The 25,225-nt window shown below is 40.5% G+C and overlaps 1 protein-coding gene across 1 annotated transcript in view; it reads right to left on the bottom strand.

The window, feature by feature from the left end:
- Window positions 1–15,529: 15,529 nt before the first annotated feature.
- The window catches only part of Hook3 (hook microtubule tethering protein 3), an 82,549-nt gene continuing 72,853 nt past the window's right edge, over window positions 15,530–25,225 (bottom strand). The window contains exons 20-22 of the mRNA XM_038326036.1: window positions 22,052–22,156; window positions 21,825–21,896; window positions 15,530–18,279 (exon numbers count right to left, since the gene is read on the bottom strand). Of these exons, the coding sequence (XP_038181964.1) occupies window positions 18,139–18,279; window positions 21,825–21,896; window positions 22,052–22,156 (318 nt within the window). The 3' untranslated portion in view covers window positions 15,530–18,138. The remainder of the gene's footprint in view (window positions 18,280–21,824; window positions 21,897–22,051; window positions 22,157–25,225) is intronic.

Below are 25,225 nucleotides of genomic sequence, written 5' to 3'. Positions count from 1 at the left end.
CTCTCTCTCTCTCTCTCTCTGTGTGTGTGTGTGTGTGTGTGTGTGTGTGTGTGTTTCCATCTCCAGTCCCTTGCCCGACTCAGGCGATATGGTACAGCTGGACTGTACAGGTGGAGGCCCCCAGCAAGATTGGGAACTAGGGATACCTGAGAGATCGCCCTGGGGAATGGTGAGGGTGGATTAAAGATGGGTTTGTTTCTATGTGCTTTTTACTCACCAGACCCTTGCCTGATAGCAGTGCTGGGTGGTGCAGGTGCCACAGGAGGCACCGCCAAGATCAAGAACTAGAGATGCTCTGAAGGACACCTTCCCGAAGACTGGCCAGCAGGAACGTAATAAAGAAAAGACAAGAGGGTGAACTGAAGGAGGAAGGCATTTGTTTTCAAGTCCACTCTGGTAGTAAAGATAATAAAAATAAGCCACGTAAAGATGGAATATTCACAGAGAATCCGGATTTTGAATATTATTGTATTTTCTTTTTTGACTGGAGAGAGACATTTGATTGTGGGGACTGCTAAGAAAGGTTTCTTGATTTCAAAGCATGGGTCTAAGGATGGGTTGCTTTGGAAAAGAGGTTCTGCTTTTGTTTCCACAGAAGAACCTGTAGTATTATTCCAGACTAATATGGTTTGATGGACCAAGAGCTCCCAAAAGGTCACTGTGAACCCCCCAAAATACTTCACCCAACTAACAGCAGGAAGCAGTTTGGAGAGAACTATGCCCAAATTCCCTAAATGATTGCTGAAGGTTGTGGGGTCGGGGAGCAGTTTGGGGAAGCTGTTGGGATGCTGGAGGATGTCTGGGACAGAGGAGATCCAGAGGGGAAAAGCCCCATCTGCATTCCTGAACAGCTTGTGCATCTTATGGGCAGTTCTGACCATCAATTACAGCCAACAGCTGTTGGGAACAAGATGACTGCTGCTGTGGCCTGGGTTCTGCGCCTGGTGACTGTCCCAGTGAGTCAGCTGGTGCTGGGCCATCCCCGCCAAGACTTCATGATCACTGCGGCTGTGGTGGCCGCTATTGTCACCACTGCGGCCTCTGCGGCAGCCGGAATTGCCATCAGCCAGACGGCTGCTGTGGCTATCTTGTACAGTGACTATATCCTTCATGTGGAAATGAGCATGTTTGCCAGGGCCTTTTCCAGTTTATTGCTATCATATTTGTGCTGTGTCTGTGCCAGTCCAGAACCTTGGTCTAATTACATAGAAACCGAGGAGCTGTTGGGGACTGAATTTTCTGTGACCCCTTTGCCTGTTTTTCCTGTGCTTGCAGCTGCTCTGAGCATGAGACCCTCATGAGTTCCTGATGGCACGGGAGTGGTTTCTGGTGGACTTGCAGCTGAAAAAGTCCTGAGAGCAAGGGAGTGGCCATTAGTCAAGGAGGGCCCTATATAAACTGCCTTGGAACACAATAAAAGTTGCATTCTTGGGGCATTCCTGTTTCAAGGATGACGTGTGTGTGTGTGTGTGTGTGTGTGTGTGTGTGTGTTTCAATCTCCAGCCCCTTGCCTGACTCGCAAACTGTTGCATGGTACAGACAGTACAAAAAAATGAGTTCCCATGGCCCTGGGGCACAAATTTTGGTTACCCTAAATTTCATGGTCTAATGTGGTAAAAATTTCAATGAAGCTTTTATGGTAACAGAACAAAAATAGTCATAGATCAATGCCCTTTTTAAGTACATTAGTGGATGTGGTAAACAGATGCCTCAGTGGTTAAGAAGACTTGATGTTCTCCCAGCAGATCTGGGTTTGGTCTCAGCATCTATGCTGAGTGGCTGACAACCACCGCTAACTTCAGCTTCAAGAGATCTGACTCCTTTTAGGCTCTGGTTACCTGCCCTTATATATAATTTAAAAATAATAAAAATAAATCTTTAAAAAATATATTGGTGGGAACATGAAGTAGGTGGGTTAAGGCAATGTAGGGAAACCTCTGCTATAGGCCTCAAAGGCTATCTTTTAGCCTTTGGTTGTAAGGGGGTATGTGTCTATTTTACATTTCAAAAGACTTAACCCATGGTCACAGAGATATTAGGTACAAAGTAGAGCCATGGCTACCAAAAGGCGTGAAAGTCTAGCCCACCGTGGGTTGTGCCATCCCCAGGCAGGTGTTCCTAGGCTGTATGAAAAAGGGCACTGGACTGTGAGTCTGGAGAGCAAGCCAGTAAGCAGCATTTTCCATGCTTGTGCTTCAGTTCCTGCCTTATGTTCCTGCCTTACGTTCCTGCCTTACGTTCCTGCCTTATGTTCCTGCCTTACGTTCCTGCCTTATGTTCCTGCCCTACGTTCCTGCCCAGTCTTCCCTTCATAATGGACTGAAATGTAAGCTGAAATAAAACCTCCTCTCTCCGAGATGCTTTTGGTCATGGTCTCAATTACAACAATGGACAAACTGTGATAAACACATATCTGATTTCTTCTGAGACTTTCATGGTGTGTATGTGTACATGTGTGTTCTAGCTCTGTTTCTCTAGTGAACCCTGACTAATAATCATAGGAAGCACTTTATAGGCTGACCTATTTCCCTAACCCAGACTTTCTAGTTTTCTTTCTTATACTTAGGTCTATTGTCTATTTGAAGTTAATTTTTATATATGGTACAAGACAGGAGTCCAACTTTGTTGACATATTGGTATTAATTTGCTCCAACATCATTGTTAAATTTTTTTTCCTCACTGAATGGGGTTACTACTTCTGTCAAAAAAGTAACTGGCCATCAATGCAAGAGTTATCTCTTGATGTTCATTTCTATTCCTTGACAATGCAGAATAAAAAACCCAATGACTTTAAAGAACACAGTAGTGCTATCCAGGATGAAACAGAAAAGACTGAAGAGGGATGAGCAGGAAATCTGTGGTCTGATTAGGACTAGTCTTACAAGAGAAGAGAAACAGGTAAAGAAAAAAAATCAAAGCAATTATGGCTGTGTGGCCCACAGATGTGAGCCTGTTCCACATTGACTGGAGGTCAGAGAGTTTGAGCTTATTTTTGCTCTTTCAAAGTTGTTGACAACAGGTGTGGCTAAAAACAAGAGATCCTGACCTAGGGTGTGGTTAATTAGTATTTTGAGTATAGAGGTGGATCTGCTCCACCTTGCTATTCCTGCTCCTCCAAAGGAGATTGGCAGGAGGTTCTAGGGAGTAGCTATGTGCAGGATGGAGTTGTTGCCTTCCCTTTCCCATTTTGGAGTGATGTATATAAGCATGTGAAAAATAAATGCGGGAAGATCAATACTCACTGAATTTCCCTCCTGGTGCTGTTCTGGGTTTCTGTCTTTTATTTCTCTCATATCTCACTTAATAATTCTGATCCTCATGCTCCTATCCTGGAACGTATGAATTTCATTAAGGCTGCACATCTGGATGTCACCCCAACATGTAGCTTATGACAAATAACTACATTGTTCCAAATTAGAGGAAAACTATACACTTTGAATCTGAATGAACTTGAATATAAATAAAAAATGTTAAATGGAAATCAATAGCTACAAACCAGTGATGGAGAGAAACTCTATCATCAGTGAGAACAGAATAGCACCTCTGGCACAGGGCAGACTTAAAGACGTCAGCAGGCTTGCTCTCGAAGCTGCAATAGGCAGCCTTAAAGAGAGCTCCTGAGAGTCCTGCCTCTTGGTCTTCAGATCCTGGTGTACTCACTGTGACTGGAGTATGGGCTGGATCCTGTGACCAGTCAGATACAGCACAAGGCACGGGATGTCACATCCAAGACGACAAGCCTGTGTCTCATCGTGTTTTCCCTTGTGCCCTGACCAATCATATCTCTTACAGCCTCATTATGAGGGAGATAAACTCATTTTGTGAGTTGCACTGTGGAAAGGCTACACAGCAAGGACTCGATGTATCCAGTAACACTAAGGGCCCGAAGCCATGGGAGCAGACCTGGGAACAGATCTCCAGTCCGGCTCTGAAAGGCAGCCTTGAGAAACACCACACACCAGAGAACTGTGAGCTAAGAAATGTGTTTGTGTTGTGTGTGGGCGAGTTTGGTGGTAACTCATGATGCAGCAACGGATAGCCAGTATTTTCATCTTGTACTCCTTTATACACTGAGAACTAGGAGGCACTACAGAAACTCTTATAACTTATATTAGCCCATTATTATAGTATATGTTAGTCACATGGCTCGGTACCTTTTTCAGCGGGGCAGGTCACATCTTCCTTCTTTAATGTCTGGACAGGACTGGGGGGAGAATGGGCTTCCTCCTTCCCAGAATTCTCCTGTTCTCCTTTCCCGCCTCTACTTCCTGCCTGGCTTCTGGAGTTGTAAATGGTTATTACCTGCCTGACATGGGTGATGAGAACCAAACTCACGTCCTCTGCAAGAGCATGCCATGCTCTTCACGGCTGGGCCACTTCTCCAGCTCCCTCATCCGTACTTTCTAAAGTTAATTTTTAATGTATGAGTGCTTTGTTTTCATGTACATCTGCATGTCCGAAGAGTTCATCAGATTCCATTACAGATGGTTATGAGCCATCATGTGGTAGCTGGGAATTAAACTCTTAACCACTAAGGCATCTCTCCAGTGCTTCCTCTCCATCCTTTTGACACAGCCCAAGTTAAGTTTTACTAGGAAACACATGTTCCCTTTTTTGAGTTCTTAGTTTTGTTGATAAAAGAATTTTAAGATTCAGAAAGATGGAGAGCATTTTACAAGTGTGAGAAAAACAACAGGGCAGGCAAGCTATAAATCTAAGCAGCTGCTGGGAGAAAGGGGATGGTTGAGAGGAAGGGTGTCATGCTTCCTGGGCTGGGTCCAAAAGGCAAGCAGGCTCAGCAGTGGACATCTGCAGTCGGACACAGGGGTGGGACCGAAAGGAGTCTTCTGAGAAAGTGACAGTGTTTACTGTCAGGGCAAGTGTACTGGGGACCTTGGCTAGTATCTGGAGAAAGACAGAGGAAAAGGAAAACTTCTGAGAACAGAATAGGTAGCGGGCCTAGCGTGAAGATCTGTAAGAAAATGTTCGAGGGTGGGGGCTAGAGAGATGGCTCAGAGGTTAAGAGCACTGGCTGTTCTTCCAGAGGTCCTGAGTTCAATTCCCAGCAACCACATGATGGCTAACAACCATCTGTAATGAGATCTAGTGCCTTCTTCTGGCCTGCAGACATACATGCAGGCAGAACGTTGTATACATAGTAAATAAATAAAAAATAATAAAAAAAATGTTCGAGGGATGGTCTTTTGGGGTGAAATTTAAGTATACCATTTCAATAAGGAAACGTTAGTCTTTACTTCCGGGATCTAGGGGTCATGCAGGTGCAGACAAGCCCTCAGGCAGAAGTGCCTAATGGCCCCTGGGGATGTTGAAGGGCCCCTGCACGTCTCACGTGCGGTGTGGATTATATCATCCATGTACGACTCAGATAAGCCCTTGCACACATGCGTGAGCCCCGTCATCTGTGTATGACAGTCACGTCAACGCCCTCTGCGCACGCGCTAAGCAGCTTTTAAAAGCTGGATGTACCATCTTCATCTTTCTCCCTGCACACTGACTTTCCAGGTCTGTACACACCCCCTCTAATAAACTCCTAAGTGGGTTTGTTGCGTGTTCCGTGTTTCCTTCTCACTTGCGCCAGGCAATTTCAATTGCTTTAACATGTTTTCAGGTGTATATTGGGTGGTCTCGTGACCAAATGACTGATGGGCCCACTTGGATTAACTCTTTTTGTTTGCTTTTTGAGACAGGGACTTACTATGCAGATCTGGCTGTCCTGGAACACTCTGCAGACCACACTGGTCTCAGACTCACAGAGATCTGCCTGTTTCTGCCTCAGAGTGCTGAGATTAGTTATGTGCCACCATGCCTGGCTTGGATTAACCCTTAAATGTGTGTGTGTGTGGGGGGGGGTATCACAATTTTAGGGGCGGGCCAGAAGGCAGCTCCCATTCTTTTGAGTAGGAGGAAATAGTTTTCCCTTAAGCCCTGATACCTCCTCTTTTCCTCTTTCATGTAAGATCTTAAGAAAGGTGTTGTGGTGCTTCCCTTTGCTTCAGTGTTGCCTGGAAATGAATGTGGGCTAAGGCTGATGGTGAGGAAGGATTCATCCTCCATGGCTTCCAAGACTGTTAATGTCCGGCTGCCCCCTAACACTACCAAGTGCACAATCAAGTATAAAAATCAGACAACTGTTAAATGTCTGTAACAGAGCAGAAAAAGAAGATCTGAGCTGGATTTTTATACAAGTCTTTATTTACAACTTGTTTAACAACTGTACACTTTTTGCAGCCTTGAAAACATTTTTTTGTACTTGAATGGGAAAATATAGTTTGACCAAATCTTAACTTTTTCATATACATATATTATATGCATATATAAACACTCATATATAACAAGTTGGCAGTCATAAAATCAAAATGAACCAAAAGGAAATGTAAGATTAAAAACCCTTCCTTCTGATGATTTCTCAGAACTTTGTTGTTGTGACTTTAGTTAGAATTTCTAACTGGAGGAGACAGCTCTAGAAAGTCATTTACGACAATGGGGAAACGTGCCAGTTGTAAGACAAGGTACGCAACTGGCAAACTGGGTAAACAGGAGGAAAAACGCTTGAACACCATAATATAATGTCGTTAGAAACAACTTGAAGTGAGAAATGCAGAGCTTAAAGTGGACATCATTTTTGGATTATCTTACAAAGAATAAAACTACTACAAGTACAATAGTCTTCCAGAGTGGGAAGATAACTAATAATACCTTTAGAATGGCTAGGATGCAAGGTGGGAAATACCCACTGTGTCAAACATGAAGCTGGCAACAACGTAAGGAGCAGTCATCAATACTTGAGACTTGAGAACAAGTCCTTACACATGGGGCTGTGGTCGGCACAACTCCAGCTTCAATATACTGAGGTGTTTTCCAGCTCATTCGAAAAAGGAGAAAAAAAACCCACAGGGAAACAAATATCTTCCTATCTTTATGTTTCTGGTATTTTAAATTTCTTAGTCTAAATAAGGCAAATTATTAAGCATGTTTGAATTTTGCTACCCACGACATAATAGTAAAAGATGTGTGTTATAAATGGTAGGCAGTTCTCAAAGAGAATTGCAACAAATCTGGAAATTATTTTTCAGAGTATAAAATATTACAAATTACAGAATCTATAAATGACAGTAGGGATGTCATTGGGAATGACAGTATTTTAGTGGATTTGCATTGTAAGTAACTAAAGCTATTTTTAAAAGTAAGTAGTAATGAAAATGAGGTGCCAGATCACTGCTCAGCATCCATGTGCAGTCATTTCCTATATTTATACTAAACTGTTACTTAGAGCATACTGAAAATTATCCTCAACCCACGAGTCTTTGTAGAACCCAACAAAACACACACATATCACGTGCTCCTCTGTACTTGGATCACAGTAATAATTTCATAACTTATTTAGAAACTGGCAATACTGTTGTGATTCTGTTGCCTGGTTATCAAAGTTTTAAAACACGAGGAGAGCACTGTGACCTTTTAGCAGGAAAGGTGTCACTAAGTGTGAGTCTGACTCAGAAGAATTTCAACTGATGTCGGGGGTGGTGGAACACACACCTTTAATCCCAGCACTCAGGAGGTGAGGCAGGTGGATCTCTGCGAGTTCCAGGCCAGCCAAGGTGAAAAAGGGAGAATCTGTCTCAAATCTCATCTACAAGGTCTTAGGTTGGATCTCCATTATCGCTAACTCCAGAAATCAAAAATGGTAACAACAAATACAGACACATACATTTAAAAGAAGTCCCTTAGTTTGATTAGAAAATTTCAGATAAATCGGCATAATCCTTTAAATTAGATTAAGTACTTTAGTACAGTGCAGAAAACCAGTACATATTTCCAAAGTTCCCATCACCTAGTCACATTCTGGAAAAGCAAATGTTTGCTTTATAAAGAAAAAATTGGTTGCATTCATCTTCCAAGCAAATTAAGAGCAGGGAACCATGAAGAAAACCAAATTCTTTGGTCTTAATTCTATCTTTGAAGTGGAAGACAGTCAAACATGACTTTAAAGCTACAAGGCAGAAACAAAAGGTGACCTTCATGAGATACTGAGATATAAATAGATTTAAATACTATAACGCTATGATGTTTACTAATTTCGTTTGAGAATAAGTTAAGCATTTATTATCAGTTTTCTGTTTCATGGTAATATAATCAATTAAAAAAGTATAAAAGGGAGAAATGCCTGAAGATATTAAATAATTTATAAAATGATTTAATTATATCAGTTGACAAAGCACTGACAATTTGCATTAGGAGGAGTATATTAAAAGCACACAATATGGAGCTTTGATTTTTCCAAGACCAAAAATGATGTTTCTAAGAAACACTTTTCACCTGTTAAACCCGTTAGCCACTGCTCCTCAGCTGACTTAGTTGACTTGTAAGCTGACTGCCTCTATTATCTGGCGGTTTTCTGCATTTTCTACACCTGTGCTGTGCACTGCACACGTGCGAGTCCTGAAGTGCTGAAACATCTGACAGAAGCTCACCGTGTAGCCATGGATGGTCTGATCCTTGTGGAAAGTCCTCTTATCCCAGCCTTTCCCATGCTAGAATTACAGATGTAAGTTAACATCAAGCTAAAACTGCCACACATGGCAGGTGGTACTGACTTGGTCTATAATCTACTTCATGCACATTACAAGAAGCTAGGAGACGTTAGGACACTTAGAAATTCACTCACTAAATACATAGGATATATTTAAAACACTGTATATTTTTTGTACTCATGAAAAAAAAATTTTTTTGAGACAGACTGGCTTTGAATTTTCTATGTTGCCTCATCTGACGTAAAACTTGTGGTCCTGCTGTCTTAGCCTGGTGTTTGTTGGGATTATGGGTGTGTGATACTATCCTGGCTTTCTGATTTTTTCACTCGGGAAAGAAAAAAAAAGGTACCTATTTCCTTAAAGTTGAATGCAGGCTTCTCTATTTCAGTGTTGCTTTCTTCTAAGTGATTGACTTAAGCAAGCAAACGTCATCAGTAGAAACTTCTACAGCAACATGTGTGTATCTGTCCATCCGTGTGTGTGTGTGTGTGTGTGTGTGTGTTAGAGAGAGAGAGACAGACAGACAGCGAGAGGCACAGACTAACCCTGAACTGAAGCCAGGCAGGGTCTTGTGTAATTTAGTCACATGTTCTGCTACTGGAGCTAGGTTCCCTGGCCCCAAATGCACAAACTTTTTACACTATTAAAACATGTATTTCCTTTAAAACAAGGCAAAACCAAAAAAAAGCATACACTTTTATGAGCCAATTCTCTGGCAGTAATCAGGGTTAGCAGTCAACAAGACTCAGTACTTTTGGTCTCTAACATGATTACTAAATTCATGTTGCAGATGGGAGAGTTCTGGGTGTAAACTCACCAGCACAAGAAGAAACCTTTGCAAGACAAATTTAAGGAAAAAAAAGCCAAGATTTAAAAAAATATTCACAGTACAATTAATATTGCTGTAGCATCCAGCATCTCTAGAGCCTCCCTTTTCTAAAAATCACCTTTCCCCACTTTCTTTTAGATGCCTCTGACTTCTCAGTTTCTGGAGAGAGAGAGAGGGAAGATGGGAGAGAGGGAGGGAAGGACAGAGAGGGAGGGGAGGGGGAGGGAGGAGGAAGGGGACGGGGAGAGGGGAAGAGGGGGAGAGGGAGAGAGAGAGAGAGAGAGAGAGAGAGGGAGAGGGAGAGGGAGAGAGCGCACTTCCTTCTCTTTTGGGGTATTTGTAATGGTGGGAAAACTAGGAGCAATCTACACGTTTTTATTTTAAGAGACAACCCCTCAAAAGGTAAGACAATCTCATTAAACAGGAAAGTGTTTAATCTTATTAATGAGAATGTAGTTTCAAATATGTTTGTATTCAAGACGTCTTGATTTGCTGGGCATAGAGTTCAATGGTAGAACACTACTTGCCCTGGAGTGCATGAGGCCCTAAGCTCAATTCCCCAGCACAAAAACCAAAAGCCAGCTTCAGTGTTGTTGCCCGACCTAGGAATAAGCCATAACCAGATTTTGATTCATGACACTGATATGTCAACAGGAAATGTTCAAGTGCAGCAGAAGAGGAAAGGAAGAATTATTTAATATCAGTAAAATGCTGGAAATTTTGTAGTGGATATAAACAACCTAGACTGATGAGAAGGGTAGACAACATTAAGATGCCTGTCTCTAGTAGAACAGACTATAGACAGAAGATACAGTGATCACTGTCTACAGGTTCCCAAGTACAAGAACAAAAGTAGGTTCTCTCCACTGCTTTGACAACACAGCTGCTGAGCTCACCACTGTCAGTTCAGGCTGAGCAGACGTCCGTGTGCTCAATGTCCTCAGCATGTATTAGGGTTGTCTTGTGTGACAGTCTGAGCAGACATCACGTCCGTGTGCTCAATGTCCTCAGCATGTATTAGGGTTGTCTTGTGTGACAGTCTGAGCAGACATCACGTCCGTGTGCTCAATGTCCTCAGCATGTATTAGGGTTGTCTTGTGTGACAGTCTGAGCAGACATCACGTCCGTGTGCTCAATGTCCTCAGCATGTATTAGGGTTGTCTTGTGTGACAGTCTGAGCAGACATCACGTCCGTGTGCTCAATGTCCTCAGCATGTATTAGGGTTGTCTTGTGTGACAGTCTGAGCAGACATCACGTCCGTGTGCTCAATGTCCTCAGCATGTATTAGGGTTGTCTTGTGTGACAGTCTGAGCAGACATCCGTGTGCTCAATGTCCTCAGCATGTATTAGGGTTGTCTTTTACTCACTAGCTTGTTCTCCCAATACTCAATTAAGTTCCAAGTAGATACAATTCAGGTTTTAATAGCCCCATAGGTGAGATATTTGAGACAATGGACACCTACAATTTCATCTTTAGACCTAAACATCTGCCTGTGAGCCTGTGATAAAGCCTCAGATACATAAAGGCGTACTTTGAATGGTTTTAAAAGTTCACTTTTGTCTTCATGCAGACATTTTGTGGCAGCACAATTATAATTAAGAAGGACATTAAGACAGTGGTTTGTAAACTATATAATGTATGCTACAGATACTTGTTGGGAAGCTGGTGATCATTTTTAGCCATCATAATTTTTTTCTCATCTCATCAAAGTTTAACATCCTAAATTCACGTGTCAGACTTAGTAATAACTTCTTAATAATTATAAAAAAATGCTTTCCCTCCAACTAACATACAGATTATATGCTTAGTTAATACCCATCAAAAGACAATTAGGAATTAGTTTTGGCCTACTCTTTTATCAGATAAATGTGTAATAATGACAGAGTATTTGTTGACTATAACATTTAATAAGATACTGTCTGAGTATGTCTCTTGGCCTAAATATTTGATAATTAGGCTCCTTCGTATGCCAATATTCACTCTAATCTTTACAATGGGTTTATTTGTCTTAACTGCCATTTACTTTTCAATTTCTATTTTCACTTACATACTACATTCAGACTAAACCTTGCAGAACATTACTAAAATTATAACAGAAAAATGCTGAAGAGACTTGTAAAGCAAATCTTGCTATGTCTAATTTTAAATGTGTATATATTATATTTTATATACACACATGGAGAAATATACACATATACATATTTAAATTTATATACACATATAAGTCATATGCCATTTACAGACCCCCACAGTTTTCAAACTTCATATACAAGCCATAATTAGGTTCAGGGCTCTCATTTCTCAAACCAAGGTCCCTGTTCTATTACTTTAGTGTAACTGGAAGAATCTACCTATATTCATATTTTATAACATTAAATAGAGAACTTAGGGTTTTTGTTTTTACTCAAAATGGTAACATAAATCAGACTAATGAAAAGTTGTCTTTTTCCTGGCTTTTGTTTGTTTGTTTGTTTTTTTGAAGACAGGGTTTCTTTGTGTAATTCTCGCTGTCATGAAACACTCTGGAGACCAGGCTGGCCCAGAACTCACAGAGATTTGCCTGCCTCTGCCTTCCAAGTGCGGGGACTAAATGTGTGCACCACCACACCTGGCTTGAAAAGCTGTTTTAAAATAACCAGTGTACACTTTCCATGGCATAACTAGTGACTTTGAAAGGAAAAATGTCATTATGTTTGGGTTCTTTCATTTTATAAACAGGACACTAAACATAGGACTGATAATTCTAAGTGTCAGGAAGGGTAAGAAGCTAGTTGTGTTATCAGCGAGTTAGTTATGAGCAAATTATTTCATGTTTTCTAGGTTTCTGAGAGCTGTAGAGTATTAAAAAACTTAGAACATTATTGTGTCAAAGTTGGACAAATATTCAATGAAAAGCATACATCAATCACTTAAATATTCATTACAAAAGTAAAAAATTATGTGAGATGTGTTGAGAGTAGCCTTCCTCCTACCAAAAAGGAAAATGGGGAAAAGAATCATAGGATATTCAGATCAGTTTAAAAGAATAAGTTCTGAAACCTCTTTCTAAATAAACGTAATAAAATTGGGTTGACCAAAGAAAGAAAGAAAAAAAAAGCACCATGCACAATGGTGCATACTTTTAATCCCAGCACTTAGGAGGTGGAGGCAGGCAGATCTCTGTGAGTTCAAGGATAGCCTGGTCTGCAAAAGTGAGTTCCAGGGTTCCAGGACACACAGTGCTATAGAGAAAGATACTGTCTCGAAAAACAAACAAACAAAAAAAGGGTTGGATCACTTTTAATTCTGACAGCACTGTAGTTAACAAAGTTAATTTGATTGGATATAAAACCCTTTAATTTATGAAAAGGAAAACAGAACATGATAAAATAATTTTATAGATTTAGATATCCCACTTTATTTATGCATTTATGTATTTATTCATTCATTCACCCATACTAGGGACTGAATGTAGTCTCGAGCATGCTAGATAACGGGCCTGGCTTCCCACTCTACTTTGTTTGGTATACGCCTGTTTTGATTTTTGAAACAAGGTCGCACTGTATAACCCAGGATAGCTTCCAACTTATATTTTTTTCCAGCCTCAGGTTCCCATGTTCTGGGATATCACATATGTTTCATTGTTAAATACAAAGTTGAATCAGGTTGATTGCTATCTAAAGTTTAAAAAAAAACAAAAACAAAAATAAAACTTCACAATATGAGTCCAGATACTTGGGGCTGGAGAGGAAAGCTGGCTACTCTTGCAGAGAACCCAAGTTCCACACAGGACAGCTCATGACCACCTCTAACTCCATCCCTGGGAGACCTGATACTTTCTTCTGGCCTCCACGGGCTCTTGCACACATCCTTCCCAAGTCACCCTCTTCCAATTAAAAATATTAATCTAAAAAAACAAAGGTCCAATTATTCTTCCATGGTTTAATGAACAGAAAACCGAAGACATGTGGTACTCATGTGATTCTCCCTTAGAAGAAAAGATACTACATATGTCCCTCTCACTGTGGGGCTGAATTATGTTATTAACTAGAGCGAATGGAAATTAGCTAGATTTCTTTAAGATATGGACTGTGGATGTTCAGGCACAACATTTCCCAACTGGACATAATTACAACATTTGTGTACTAAGACATCTGAACAAAGGAAAATTAAATTTGGAGAGTAAAGAAGATATTTTAAAATTTTTGATTAATGATAACTCATAATGGATTATTTCAAAGCTTAAAATATGGTTATTGTTAGTACAACAGATCAATGCTTATATGGGAGCAAGAGATTTTACAAAAGAACTATATACATTTTTTTTCTTTTTGAAGGTAGACTCTCATGTGACCCAAAATGGCTTCAAACTCTCTACAGGTGTACAACCATCTCCTAAGATGCTAGGGACTGAACCCAGTACTTTACATATCCTAAGCGAATACTACACCAACTAAGCACATCCTAGCCCTCGAAAGCCTTTCCCTTTTACTAACAAGACTAAGAGAACTGCTATTGAAAAGATGAATAAGATTGCTCATTGACTGCATCTTTCTTTCCACTAAGACCTAATTTATTTTAGAATTAATCCCTATCTGGATCTGTAACAATTAATGAAATTAGACTGGTAGTTCTAATGGATAACATTTAGATTGACTTGCCAGGCAGTGGTGGCACATGCCTTTTAGTCTTAGCACTCAGGAGGCAGAGGTTATGTGGATCTCGAGTTCGAGGCCAGCCTGATCTACAGAATGAGTTCTAGGACAGCCCAGGCTATATAGAGAAACCCTGTCTCGAAAAACCAAATAAAAGAACCATTTACCTTGATTTTGTAACTGGGATCAAATTACATTAGCCAAACAACTTCAAAAAAATTGGTCAATATCATCCATATAACTTAATCATCACATTAAGCTAATTTTACCAAGATGACAGAAATAGTTCAATCCAGATTAAGTTTGAATATGAATCAATTATTTAGGGACTTATTTTTGTTTTTAGGTAATCAGACAAAAGAAAACTATGACCCAGTTTAAATTTTATTTTTATAGATTTATTTTGTGTATGAGTGCTTGCCTGCATGCATGCATGTACACATGCATGTGCCTGGTGACTGTGGAGGTCAGAAGAGGGTATAAGATTCCTTGGAACTGCAGTTACAGAAGGTCGGTAATTATGACCTTCCATTTCAGTTCTGGGAACTGAACCTGTGTTCTTGGGAAAAACCATAAATGCCCTTAAATGCTGAGTCAACTCTCTAGCCCCAGTTTTTAAAATTAAATTAAAATATGTGCAACTATATTAGTTATTTTCATTTCCGATGCAAGAAACTAAATTACATTTACTAGACTGTTTTCCTGTTCTACTATTAAATGTGTAATGTGGGACATAAATGGTCATTTTTTTTTTTTTTTTTTTTTTTTGGTTTTTCGAGACAGGGTTTCTCTGCAGCTTTTTTTTTTTTTTTTTTTAAGAGCCTGGCCTGGAACTAGCTCTTGTAGACCAGGCTGGCCTCGAACTCACAGAGATCCGCCTGCCTCTGCCTCCCGAGTGCTGGGATTAAAGGCGTGCGCCACCACTGCCCGGCAAATGGTCATTTTTTTAAGTAGTTTTCTTTGGCTTTTTTTTTTTTTTTAAACCCTGAATAGATGGCACAGAAAATAAGCTTGTTACAAGAACTCGGATGATGGCAACAGCTTCTCTCAACTTGATACAAGGACACTGACCCACTGTCCTCATTCTCTTGTATTGCCAGGACAAGCTAGGCGGCTGCAGGGAAGTACCATAAAAGAAGCCTGTGGCCGGGCGGTGGTGGCGCACGCCTTTAATCCCAGCACTCGGGAGGCAGAGGCAGGCGGATCTCTGAGTTCGAGGCCAGCCTGGTCTACAAGAGCTAGCTCCAGGACAGGCTCTAGAAACTACAGGGAAACCCTGTCTCGAAAAAACCAAAAAAAAAAAAAAAAAAAAAAAAAAAAAAAAGCCTGTGGAGACACAGCCCAGCATCACTGACCTTAACTTCTAGGGAGACCACACATCCTCATCACCCGCAACATTCCTGATCACTGATGGAGAAACTGTAATCGACCTAAAGCAATGGAAAAGCTGCCACTGCTTTATTTAGGTTTATTCTTGGCTTTATGATACCTAAAGTATATGTTCGGATGCTGTTTCTTATGAAAGTATACTTTATTTTATTCTGAAATATCACACGATATTTCTTCCATTTACTGAGTGAAATCCACCAAACATTAAAGATACAGACAACAAAGTGAAGGTTATAGACACTGAAATTAGCACACAGCAGATGCTGATGAAAATCAGAAGCTAAATTTCCTTCTGAAAGCTTGAGGCATTTCCAAAACATCTAGAGAAAATATCTGGGTAGGTGAGTGTGCACATAGAGAGGGCAGGTAAACAGAAAATCAAAACGTTGAGATGTTTTTACCTCACAGGTAAAACTAGCTGAAAAGTGGCTTCCAGAGTCTCCTGCTTTCACATCTTCTTTGTTCTAAAAGCATAACTTCTCAAAAAGCAGTATTTTATTAAGAGTAGGGACCATAAACTAATTTGTTTCTTTAAAAGTGCTTGAGTTTTAGATATTCTGTGAACTAAAGATGAAGTAAGAGTATTTTAAACTAGTTTTAATCTTTTAAAACATATTTATGTGTGTGTACCTAAAACTGTGTGAGTCTGGAGGTCAGAGGACAATCCTTGGGAGTAGCTTGTTCCCTCATCACCTGGACCCCAGGAATCTCACGAGCTGAGGTCGTTAGGCTTGGCGGCAAGTATTCTTCCAGCTGAGCCATTTTGCTGGCCCCAATTTTAATCTCTTATTTTCAAACTTGACATATCACATGGGCATGACAGCATATACCTTAAATTCACCCTCTTGGAAGGCACAGGCAGGAGGATGGCTTTCAGTCAAAGGATTTGAGAAAGTCTGGATAATACAGATAGATTGTCTTGAAATAAACAAAACCAGACCTAAAAGATAATGTCTGTTTGCCCTGCACCCGCAGCGCATGGTCCTTGCACTGTGCTCAGACTCCGCAATGAGCATCTTTTAAGGAGATGCTGCACGTGTGCAGTTCTGTTCCTCTGCGTTCTAAACCTTTCCTCAATAATGGTTCTCAGGAAAAAGACATTCTAAGAGCTGAGTATGGAGGTTCACATCTATAATCATGTGTTCACGACAGCCTGGGTTACACAAAGACTCTGTCTGACCAAAACAAAACAAAACATGCAGGACAAATTTCTAGATCAATTTTCTTATAAAAGAGGAGTTAAAATGAAGCACTTGCATATAGTTTCTGAAAAGTCTTAATCACATTAAACTGGAATTAAAGTTATTTGTCTTTTATACAGAACTAAGTAACATCAGCACTTCGAATAGCAAGTACATAAAATAACATCTTACACTAGATGACTTACCTAAAAACAAACAAAATAACCCTCTGGCCAAATTCCAGATTTCTTTTTTCTTTTGAAAAATGTGGTTTGGAACAAGAAAAAGGCTGGAAGAAATCTTAAATATTACCTGGGATCAAATACATAAATCAATATGGAGAAAGACAAAAGGTATATAATTTTCAAATGAATGATAGTTTAAAATTATATGATACCTTATATAGACAAAGTGCTTCCCAGCGACTGCTTAGCAGGCATTCATCTATGTAAATAAATGTGGCATATAAAGTAAGCAATTTCAACAACTAAATACCCCAAAATCTCTCCAGTTACCAACTCTTGGACTCATAGGTAGAGTTAGGAAACACTGTAAAGAGATCTATCATAATATTACACACAAAAGGCATGTACTGATCTTAATTAATGGTATTAAGATGTTAGCTATCAAGATTAATGGAGAAAAGGGAAGGCTTACAGAATATATAAAACATGTAAGGCATAAGTCAAAGAACTGCCCCAAAGATAAGGCTACCTATATGAAAAATAAATCTTTTACATGTGGAGAGTAATTAAAAGTGTGTGGCTAGAATCTGATTCTTAACTACTAAGATATTTCAAAGGAAGAAAAAAAAAGCCTGCCAATTTTTTTTATCCTCTGTAATGTCTACCCAAACATCTTCACCAATTCCACTTCTGCCAGCAAACATGACAGCAGGACATAGTGACATTTCACATAATTATATTCTGAAAATGAACTCCAAATCTTAGAGTAAGTTAATTTCTAGTAAAACAACATGAAAACTTCTTTCTTCCCTCCAAGCGACCCTGCCAGGTGCCATACGATCTGACTACGGCCTCTGCCAATGTTTCTGCCTTTGCACAAGTGCACTTGACACCACTCTGGATAGTACAGTAAATATTGAAGTTATCTGAAGTGCATTTGGAAAACAATTGAAAACACAGATTAATACACCATAAAAAGATTAATTCCCTTTAAACAAAGACATTCTTATAAAGTATGGTAACACAGTAGGCACGATAAAGAATATAAATTGTGTATCAATTATTGGCAGAAAATCTGATTCTTTACAAAGCCCACACAAATGGGGAAGAAGACATTTTCATACAAAGAAAAGTATTACACTATTATACAACGTTTTTAATTGTACATTTACAAATTTTTGGCACATTAAAAGAAACTGAAAAGACCATAAAGGACAAAGAAACTAAAAGATGCAAGAGAGATCCTCACATGAGGAACACTAAATATCAACACAGGAGAGAACAAACGAAGCCGGCTGGATTTCCTGAAATGTTGTTATATGTAACAGAAGTATGCCTTTTAAAAATCCCTAATGGCGAGACCTCTCTACCTTGCTGTGGCTGGCTGGACATGGCCTGGATAGGATCTTCTTGTGTTGGTTGCTTGCCTTTGCCTTGCTAGAAATGACTGCCCTGAACCTGTGCTAGCTAGTCTATCTTCAGCCGCCTTTTTATGTAGAGTCATTCCCTGTAACATTAAAACAGAAACACAAGTAGTCAGTGAAAAACATGAGATATCCTTAAAAATAAATGTCATCATGCAGAATTTACTATATCAAATAGCAAAGTACAATTAATTAGGAATATTTATTCTATTCATTCATGACTTAAAATTTTATGAAATAATTTTCATTCCAATAATTAAGTACAAATCTTCCTTTGGAAAAATTAAGGTTTAATTTTATGAATTTACAACAATCAAAACGAGATAGTGGAGGACAATTTTTAGAAGATGCCACCTATATTTTCCTTTCAAATCAAACTGATTTTCCAAGAAAAGTGCAAATGATTGGTAGCAGCAGATTCACACAAATTGTGGAAATCACAGAACTAATCAGGAAGAAAAACACAGATGCACTTGGTTTTTATGATGGAAAGTTGTACTAGGTACTATACATACCACAATGCTGTTTTTCTTCACTTCAGGGATGACTTGTATTCTCAAAGAAACTAAGAAAAGTTTCTGACAACCCAAAACAGAAGATACAACCAAGAAGGGGGATCTCCCCTTGAAAGCAGAAAAACCACTTACTACCTTTGAAGAGGGGCAAAAGTCACCAGGCTACCCCTAGACAGGAGGAAGGAAGCCTGCGGGGTACTTCCAGAATGTGGAGAAACAGTGAGTGACAGTAACAGCACCACCTTGCTAAAATCAGACGACTCCCAGGAGACTGGGCATGGGCCAGTCTTAGTGTTCTTTTAATAAGACAATGACCTGAGCTGGCAGTAGGAACTGAGGCTGCTGGTTAATCACACCCGTAACACAGAACAGGTAAACTGATGCGGAGAAGTGGAAGATGACAAAGAGAAATACAGCACAGAAGACAGGAGACTGGAAAGTCAAGCTTCCCATTACTAATAAGCTTCTAGACAAACACTGGCCATAGCTTTACATTCTGAATATAACTTCATCCATTCATATGCACCTAAGAAACAACCCATTTTCCTCATTGGGAAATCTTAGAACACATTTCTTTTCTGTGTGTTTGTTTTAGACAAGATTTCTCTGTGTAACAGTTCTGGCTGTCCTGGAACTCTCTTTGTAGACCATACTGGCCTTGAACTCACAGAGGTCTGCCTGCCTCTGCCTCTTGTATTTTAAGGCAGAGTCTTATGATGTAGCCCTGCTAGCCTAGGACTAGGTCAACCCAGCAGACCTTGAACTGGGATTACTGTCTTAAATCACTATGCCTTCGGGTATGTCCCTAGGGGGTTGGGTGGTTGTGTGTGTACAGTTATTATGTGTGTGCATACATGATGTATACAGATAGGATGCCTGTATCACAGTTTATGTGGAGGTCAGAGGACAACTTCATGGTGTTGGCGCTCTCCCATTTTACATAGGTTCTAGTTATTGAGTTCAGGGTGCCAGGTTTGAGCAGCAAGCACAATTACCTGCTAAGTCATCCTGCCAACCCCCAGAATATACTTTTTAGCTTGGCTTTAACGTAACAAATATATTTGAAGGTTTGAATACAACTAGCAAATATCCACTGAAATGTTTTACTACATTTACTTAAAATTCTAATTTTTCAGGCAGTTGACTGTGCTCTGTATTCTAGAGCGCCACCACTGCGCTACACTTTTTACACAGCTATTTGTTGAGAAACTTACACCTTGTCCCAGCAGTCACCGTTTTGACTCCTATTTAAGTTGTCTGAGACGCAAAACGTTCTAAGTATAAGCATGGTGCTCCTATTGATTATTTTTTGTGAGTAACCTGCATGTGTCTATTTGAAATTACCTCTTCATTCTGAAAAGTTAAAAATTAGCACTATCCTTTAGCTTCATATCACAAAATAAATAAATCCGGTTCCTAAGAAGCAATATGTGAAATTGCTAACAGGGACTGAGGTACAGGGTCTGTGAGACTGGGAGCACAGCTTCCAGGAAGATCCAACAGTGGGGTTAGGGTTAATGTCCACAGAAAATTCCTTAATAGAATTTATTTTATCTATTTTTAAATTTAACTTTCAAGAAAATTTTATTTGTTAATAACATTCTTGAGCTGAGCAGTGGTGACACATGCCTCTAATCCAGCCTCAGGAGGCAGAGGCAGGCGGATCTCTGTGAGTCTGAGGCCAGCCTGGTCTACAAGAGCTAGCTCCAGGACAGGCTCCAAAGTTACAGAGGAACTCTGTCTTGAAAAACCAAAACCAACCAAACAAAACAAAAACAACAACAAAAAACTCCCCAAAATAATATTCTCATTCAAAATTATTTCCCTTTTAAAAGAAAAATTACAGTAAGATCTTAAACACACTGGTGTACTGTAGACACATGTCATGAAGCAAATTTTTAGTAAAGCTCAAAACACATCTTAAGGTTGGAGAGCTAACCTTTAAGAGAGAGTACCGACAGTAGTAGTACTAAAACAAAACAATATTTATGCCAACAGGAGAGCGAGAGGACAAAAGGGAAAAACTGAAAGGACAGCCCAACTCCATGTTTCAAACACTAGCATTTGGCTGGCGAGACGGCTCTGTGAGTAAGGCTAGCCTAGCGATTGTGCCCAACCCTGGAACCCTCAGCTGCCGTGTGTCCACAGCACCAGCTCCCCCACACACACACAACCCTGGAACCCTCAGCTGCCGTGTGTCCACAGCACCAGCTCCCTCACACACACACAACCCTGGAGTCCTCAGCTGCCGTGTGTCCACAGCACCAGCTCCCCTCACACACACAACCCTGGAGTCCTCAGCTGCCGTGTGTCCACAGCACCAGCTCCCCCACACACACAACCCTGGAACCCTCAGCTGCCGTGTGTCCACAGCACCAGCTCCCTCACACACACACAACCCTGGAGTCCTCAGCTGCCGTGTGTCCACAGCACCAGCTCCCTCACACACACACAACCCTGGAGTCCTCAGCTGCCGTGTGTCCACAGCACCAGCTCCCTCACACACAAGCACAATAAATAATTTAGAAAACCCTAACACTTCAAAGCGGCAGAAATGGTTTCATTGGAAAGAACACCAAGAAAAGGAAGACAAAGGTCCTAGAAGGCCTCATCCTGTACCGTTCACACTGGGCACGCCACGAGCAGTTATCTCCTTCCCTCACACACACTTAGTTTCTCTGCACGTGCACGAGAACACTCCGTTTCAAAACCTTCAGTGGTCAGAGTCTGAAACTGAATATTTCCATATCCCATGAGACAACTATGCTGCCTGTAAAGAAAACCTCATCTTGCAAATGGACTGAAATAACCAACGAAGCCAGAGTTACTGAATCTGTTCAGGCACCACCATGTCTGCTTTCCCCACAACAAATGGCTCCAAGGAAAAAACTAAACTGGTCCTTTCTATCCTCTGGGGATGACTGTTTCACAACGCCTTAGCCTTGGGTGTGGTGCTTTTCAGTTTAAAGGTCAACATAGAGGCTTTGTTAGTACATGTTAGGAGGGAAATTATTATCAGATTCTTTTGGTAGAATTACTTCTACAGTAAAGGCAATATAACGACATACAACGTTGCATTACATTCTGAATATTCTGGAATACTCTTCTCTTACCATATTGTACCAGGCACTAACAATGTATTTCTCCTCCATGTCTCTTTGACTCTTCGTCTTCTCATATTCTTTCTGAAGCACAACCACATGTAAAGATACAAATGAATTCAATATAAGGAAGATACTTACAATTAGCTGCCTAACCCAAGGTTACAATATATATTATAGCAAGGGTCTCTGAAAAAGCTGAAAACCTCACTATTTTATTGCACAGTGTACTAACTGACCTCTAATGAGTGGAACAGTCGATCCCGTTCCTGCAGTTGGTTTTTAAGAGCTTGTATTTCTGGTGCTGCTCCTTGGTTCTGTTTAGGGTCTAATGTACGAATAACCTGCAAATATAAAAGAAAAACTTAAGTACACATATAAGTTCACACATATAACCTAAACAACAAATCCCCCAAAACTCAAACTTCAACTCCTCAAACTTACAGAATGTAGCACCTAAGAAAGCTTAAAAATGAAAATGAAAATTAAAATGAAAATCAGGCTAAGGATACAGCCCAGTGATACAGTACATACCTAACACGCATGGGTCCCTAGGTTCAGCCCCCAGTACTGTGCGTAGGGGTCAGGGAATCTAATGGCTGAACTGCACACAGAGCTATAGCTATCGCTATCTCTTCTGTCAGTAGTATGGTGGAGGCGTGAACCCTGGCTGTAATTCTATCTGATTTATGACAGGATTTCTGGGGAAGAGGTAGTTTTGTTCTCCACCAACAGTTTTACTACCAAAATGTTCAAACACATAGACCTCCAAATAGTTCAAACCCATTTATTATTTTTAACCTGGATTGAACAGTTGCTACTCTGTCATATCTGATCTCCCCCAACACTCTTAGGTGTTAGAAATAATTCACAGTCCCAGTGAATACAACCCTTAATAATTCTGTAAAATGGCCAGAATTTAGTCTATGTCTACATCTCCCACCTTTACAAGTAGGAAGGATTGGGGTCTCAGCCTTGTGCATGCTAGGAAAGCACTCTATCTATGAGGTATATATCCCTAGATCTTATTATACCTTTTATTCTGAGATAAGGGTCTCAGTGAATTGTTCAGGATGGTTTTGAACTTTAAACCCACCTGCTTTGGTCTTAAGAAGTAGCTGAAAAGCATCTCTTAAAAGTGATTCTCTGTCCTCAATTCAGGACTCAAAGACTTACTCATTCCACCTGGCAAGCAGGATTCCTTTTAATGCAGTACAGCTTCCTACATTCTTCTTTATTCTACTCCCTATTTTTTTTTTAAGTGTAATACTGACCTAAGAACTCAGAGACCAACTGGCCCAAAGCCAGTGCCCACGTGGACTACGTGTAAGAGGAATAGAAGTTTTCCCAGGGGATATCCAAGCATGAGTGTGTATATAAATGACTGATCAGTGTGTGCAAAGACTAGCAACTCTGGCTTCCTCCTTCCAGATACTTACAGCCTGAGACTGCACAACTATAGAGATCTCCTTCCAAGACTAGCTAACCCTTCTCGTGGGCTGTAATAAAAACGATGAGGTTCTGGGTTGCAGCAGTTAGAAATTCCCACCTGATCTCAATTTTGCTGTGTGTGTGTCTGTCATTCTCTTGTCAACCCTAGACAGGGTTCCAGGACCTCAGCACAGGATGACATGTGGCAGTCAGTCAGGGGTCACTGTTGGGGGCCTTTGATCATGCTCCACCTTAGTTTTTGAGAGAGTGCCCCTTACTGAATCTGGAGTTTACCATGTTGTCTAGATGGACTGGCTAGTAAGTCTGAGATGGTCCTGTATCTCACCTCTCAGAGCTGAGGTTATCAATGTGTGCACCCATGCCAAGCTTTATGTGACTCCTGGGATCTGAAATGACATCTCCATCTCCATGCTTGTGCACTGAGCACCTGATCCACTGAGCCATCTGCTTAGCTCTCATAATACTGACTTTTAACCCCAATTTTGAATTATCTGACAGTTTCCTAAAGGTGTTACTTATTTACTTTTAAAAAGAATTATTTTATGTATATAGGTGTTTTGTTTACATGTATGTAGACATATCAGAAAAGGAAATCAGATACAATGGGACTATGGATCCAATGGGACTGCGGTTATAGACAGTTGCTGCCGAACCATCTCTCCAGTCCCACCTAAAGGTGTTGAATTGTTCAAACAGCTTCATGGTGTGAAGAAAGATCTAAAAGACACTTTGATTCAGGTGAATCACTGATGACAGTAATATTCCATCAGGAAGCACCAAATCTTGGCTGTAGCACTGTACATTGTTAATACTTTTTATTAAAGTATTTTTTTGTAAAAATGATTTATTTTAGCCAGGTGTGGTAGTGCATGCCTTTTATCCTAGCACTTGGGAAGCGGATGCAGGTGGATCTCTGTGAGGCTGAGGCTAACTTGCTCTCCACGATGAGTTCCATGACAGCCAGAGTTGTAACACAGAGAAACCCTGTCTTTTTTTTTTTTTTTTTTTTTTTTTTTTTTTTTTTTTTTTTTTTTTTTTTTTTTTTTTTGGTTTTTTTTTCGAGACAGGGTTTCCCTGTAGTTTCTAGAGCCTGTCCTGGATCTAGCTCTTGTAGACCAGGCTGGTCTCGAACTCAGAGATCCGCCTGCCTCTGCCTCCCGAGTGCTGGGATTAAAGGCGTGCGCCACCACCGCCCGGCCTGAGAAACCCTGTCTTTACAAACAAAAACAAATTTCTTTATTTTGAGGAGTTTGATTCTCAGCAGGCATACATGGCTGTGTATCATGTGACTGTATGTATCATGTGACTATGGAGATGAAGAGAAGGTGTCTGGAATCTGGAGTTACAGACAATTGTGAGTCACCATAGGGGTGCTGGAAATTAAACCTGGGCTTCCTGCAATACCAAGTTCTCTGAACCACTCAGTCATCTCTCTAGCCCCTTAAATTTTTAGTAAAACTAAAGATTTATTCATTTATATGAGTTTGAGGGTTTCTCAAGCATGTATGCATGTGCATCACCTGCATGCTTGGTGTCCACTGAGCTAGAACTGCTATCGGAGCCCCTGGAACTGGAGTAACTGACAGTTGTAATCTGCTTTGTGGGTGCTGGGAACTGAACCTGGGGCTGCACGAGTAGCAAATGCTCTCAATTGCTGAGTCATCTCTCTAACCTTAACTCTTAAAGTCAACCTATAACTTAGTGGGGTCTTTTTTATCATGGCATTTTCACACATTTATGTCATTCATCAGCCTTTGCTCTTGGCTGAGGGAGATGCTAAATGCTTGTTGCCAGGCCTGATGAGTGCCACCCCTGGAACCCAAACGACAGAAAGAACTGACTCTTGTACCTTGTCCGTATTGGTTCCTGTCTGCTCACAGAGACATCTCATTCAGCTTTGTTCTTCTTTCATGTGTTGTTAACTCTAAGTACTGGCTACAGCTGTGGCTGTCACCTATTTC

The sequence above is a fragment of the Arvicola amphibius genome, chromosome 4 (assembly GCF_903992535.2).
Source record: "Arvicola amphibius chromosome 4, mArvAmp1.2, whole genome shotgun sequence".
NCBI lineage: Eukaryota > Metazoa > Chordata > Mammalia > Rodentia > Cricetidae > Arvicola > Arvicola amphibius.
The sequence above is the reverse complement of the archived record's forward strand: the minus strand, read 5'-3'. Positions and strand labels throughout refer to the sequence as shown.